We start from the raw sequence: 2,783 nt of genomic DNA, 5'->3' as shown, positions 1-2,783 counted from the left end.
CTCAATTAAATAAAACGTAAAGATTATTTTTTATCTCATCATCCTACATTCAAATCGATCAAATGTTATTTTACTGATTATGTTTTTTTTTCCAAGTCACGTTTTTTAGCTAATATTTTATTCAAATCTTGTTTTTTTATTTTAATTGTTTGGTAATCGATCTTTTATTAAAAATACATTAGAGCTACTGCAGTTTAATTTACATGGTCTAGGTGCAAGTTCTTAACAACTTTGTTTGTATGAATTCTTAACAGTCAGTGGAATATTGTTTATTAATTACGCAGGATGTAAATATCATTTATTTTTACAATACCAGAAAATTTATAAAATTAACAAAGATTAACATATACTAATAAGATTCAACATTAGGATGCTTGAAAATTGTTCCTTAAAACAATTAATTGCCATGAATTTCACATATACGTTAGATGTAATGAAGTTCCGTGGTCAAGGTACATATTCCTTTTGGTTGGATTCCTAACAGAATATGTTTACTAATTATAATTCCTTAGCTGGCTGTAAGTATCAATTATTTTTAAAATACTAGAAAATTTATAAAGTTAACAAGGATTAACATATATTAGAACAATTAAAACATTAACATATATGCATGAAAACCTTTCCTTAAATCAATCAGTTGCCATTAATTATTTCAAATGATTTTTGAATTGACACAGTCAGGGTACAGATTCTTATCAACTTTATACAGATTCCTAACAAAAAAGCGAATATTGTTTATTAATTACTTGGGCTGTAATATTAATTATTGTTTTATTATGCTAGAAAATTTATAAACTTACCAAAATGTTAACATATATATTAGAATAAAATATTAGCATGCATGATAACCTTTCCTTAAAACAATCAATTGCCATGATTTACAAATATATGTTGGAGCCATTAACGTTTGAATTTACGTGGTCAATGTACACTACTGATGTTTGAAATTTGATGATCGAATTTACGCGTTCAATATACACTACCGATGTTTGAATTTACACGTTCATGTATGATGTTTGAATTTACGCGGTCATGTTTAGATCCCTTAACAACTATGTTTGTACTGACTCCAAACAAATTGTTTATTAATTACTCAACTTTAAATATCAATTATTTTTATTATACTAGAAAATTTATAAAGTTGACAAAGGTTAACATGTATTAGAATAAAACATTAACATGCATAAAAAATGTTCCTTAAAAAAAATTTTCACTAGAAAATATAGCTAATGCCGAGGCTGTAAACATGAATTAATACATTATAAATTAGTCAAAACAATATCAACATATATATAGAAGCAAATTAATATTTGAATGATTAAAATCGATAAAGTAGACAACATTAATATGGTTTTAAATGCAGTCATACCTAGGAAGGTTCTATATATATCCATTAGTATCTCCTAGCAGTGACACAAACCAAAAAACATCTGTATCAACATACATTATCATCTCCTTTCAAAAAGCCATACATTATCACCAAAATTAACAATGCCGCGAAAGAGTGAAGGCCGAAAAAATATTGAAATCGTGAAAATCACGAATGAAAGCAGTTCATCTGTGGCCTTCACCAAACGTCGGTCCGGAGTTTTTAAGAAAGCAAGTGAGCTTTGCACCCTTTGTGGGGCGCAACTAGCGTCATTGTGCACTCGCATACCAAACGAAAAGTGTACTCGTTTGGGAAACCTGATGTTGAGGAGATTATAAATCGCTTCCTAAACCCAATTGCTACTGCAAGCTCAACATCTCACTATGTGCAGCATCTTCGCGATGCCAACATCAAAGAACTCAACACTCAGCTCACCAACGTGGACAGTGAGGTGGAGTCTGCGAAGAAAGCGAATGAAGAGCTTCAAAAGATGAGGAAGGCGCACCAAGAACAAAACTGGTGGGATAGACCTGTGGATAACATTGGATACGCAGATCTTGCGCAATTGAAGATGGCATTATTGCAACTGGGAGAGGCTGCTGAAAAGCATATTGAGTGACAAATGGCATAGGCCTTTGGATCTCCCTTGGTGGATTTGTCCATCAATTTTAATGCGCTTATTGTTTTTATATTTTACTTTGTTCTTCAGTTTCAATATATGGTCATTTTTTGTTATTAGGGTTATCACTCATAAGAAAATCAGTAGCTTTTGTCATTTAAGCATAAACTAGTAACGTACTCTCATATTGCGAATGAGTATTAAGTAGATCGAAAATCATAAAAATGAATACCCGTCCCGGTCTTGATATTTTGAGAACGGTATCTATGTTGCGGAGGATATCAACATGTGTTCATATAGATCGAAAACCTATGATGTTGGATCGATACCTGAAGAGGTATGTCCCAGCAGAGACCAGTTGGTCCCGCAAGACTCACCTTGAATAGGGACGTCTGCGCAAAGGCCATCTGCTCCCGCAGGACCCACCATGCTCATAGAATCTTACGCGCAGTACGCAAGCTGTACACGCAGGGAAAGCCTCCCAGTGGTGAAGTACCCCGCCTGTTCCCGCAGTTGCGGATACAAGCCATCAGGGAAGGCTACCCGCAGACAGCAGGGCTACACGCACAAGGCAATAGCTACTTCAGTAGTCACATGAAGGAATGACCAAGGCGGGAACAATCCCGCCAAAATGAGCCAGTCTGTATGATTCTGAAAGATCTTTTGTACTATACCTACCAAGGTATGGATAGGACAGACGATCTGACCAGAACAACCCATGAGCCAATCACAGGGTGACAGCTCACCGACAACAGTACGAGGAGGAGCACCCTCTAGTACTGTTTGTCACTATTA

At 34.8% G+C, this 2,783-nt stretch overlaps 1 protein-coding gene across 1 annotated transcript; it reads left to right on the top strand.

Moving 5' to 3' along the window:
* The first annotated feature begins 1,491 nt into the window (after window positions 1-1,491).
* On the top strand, window positions 1,492-1,988 carry LOC143632798 (agamous-like MADS-box protein AGL62). The gene is made up of 2 exons (XM_077101221.1): window positions 1,492-1,603; window positions 1,669-1,988. Exons 1-2 carry the CDS (start codon window positions 1,492-1,494, stop codon window positions 1,986-1,988), a joined length of 432 nt encoding a protein of 143 aa, XP_076957336.1.
* Window positions 1,989-2,783: the final 795 nt, after the last annotated feature.

The sequence above is a fragment of the Bidens hawaiensis genome, unplaced genomic scaffold (genome assembly GCF_021521415.1).
Source record: "Bidens hawaiensis isolate Kalapana, Puna unplaced genomic scaffold, B.hawaiensis_p1.1 tig00006534_1, whole genome shotgun sequence".
Lineage (NCBI taxonomy): Eukaryota > Viridiplantae > Streptophyta > Magnoliopsida > Asterales > Asteraceae > Bidens > Bidens hawaiensis.
Note: the sequence above shows the minus strand (reverse complement) of the source record. Positions and strands in the feature narration are given on the sequence as shown.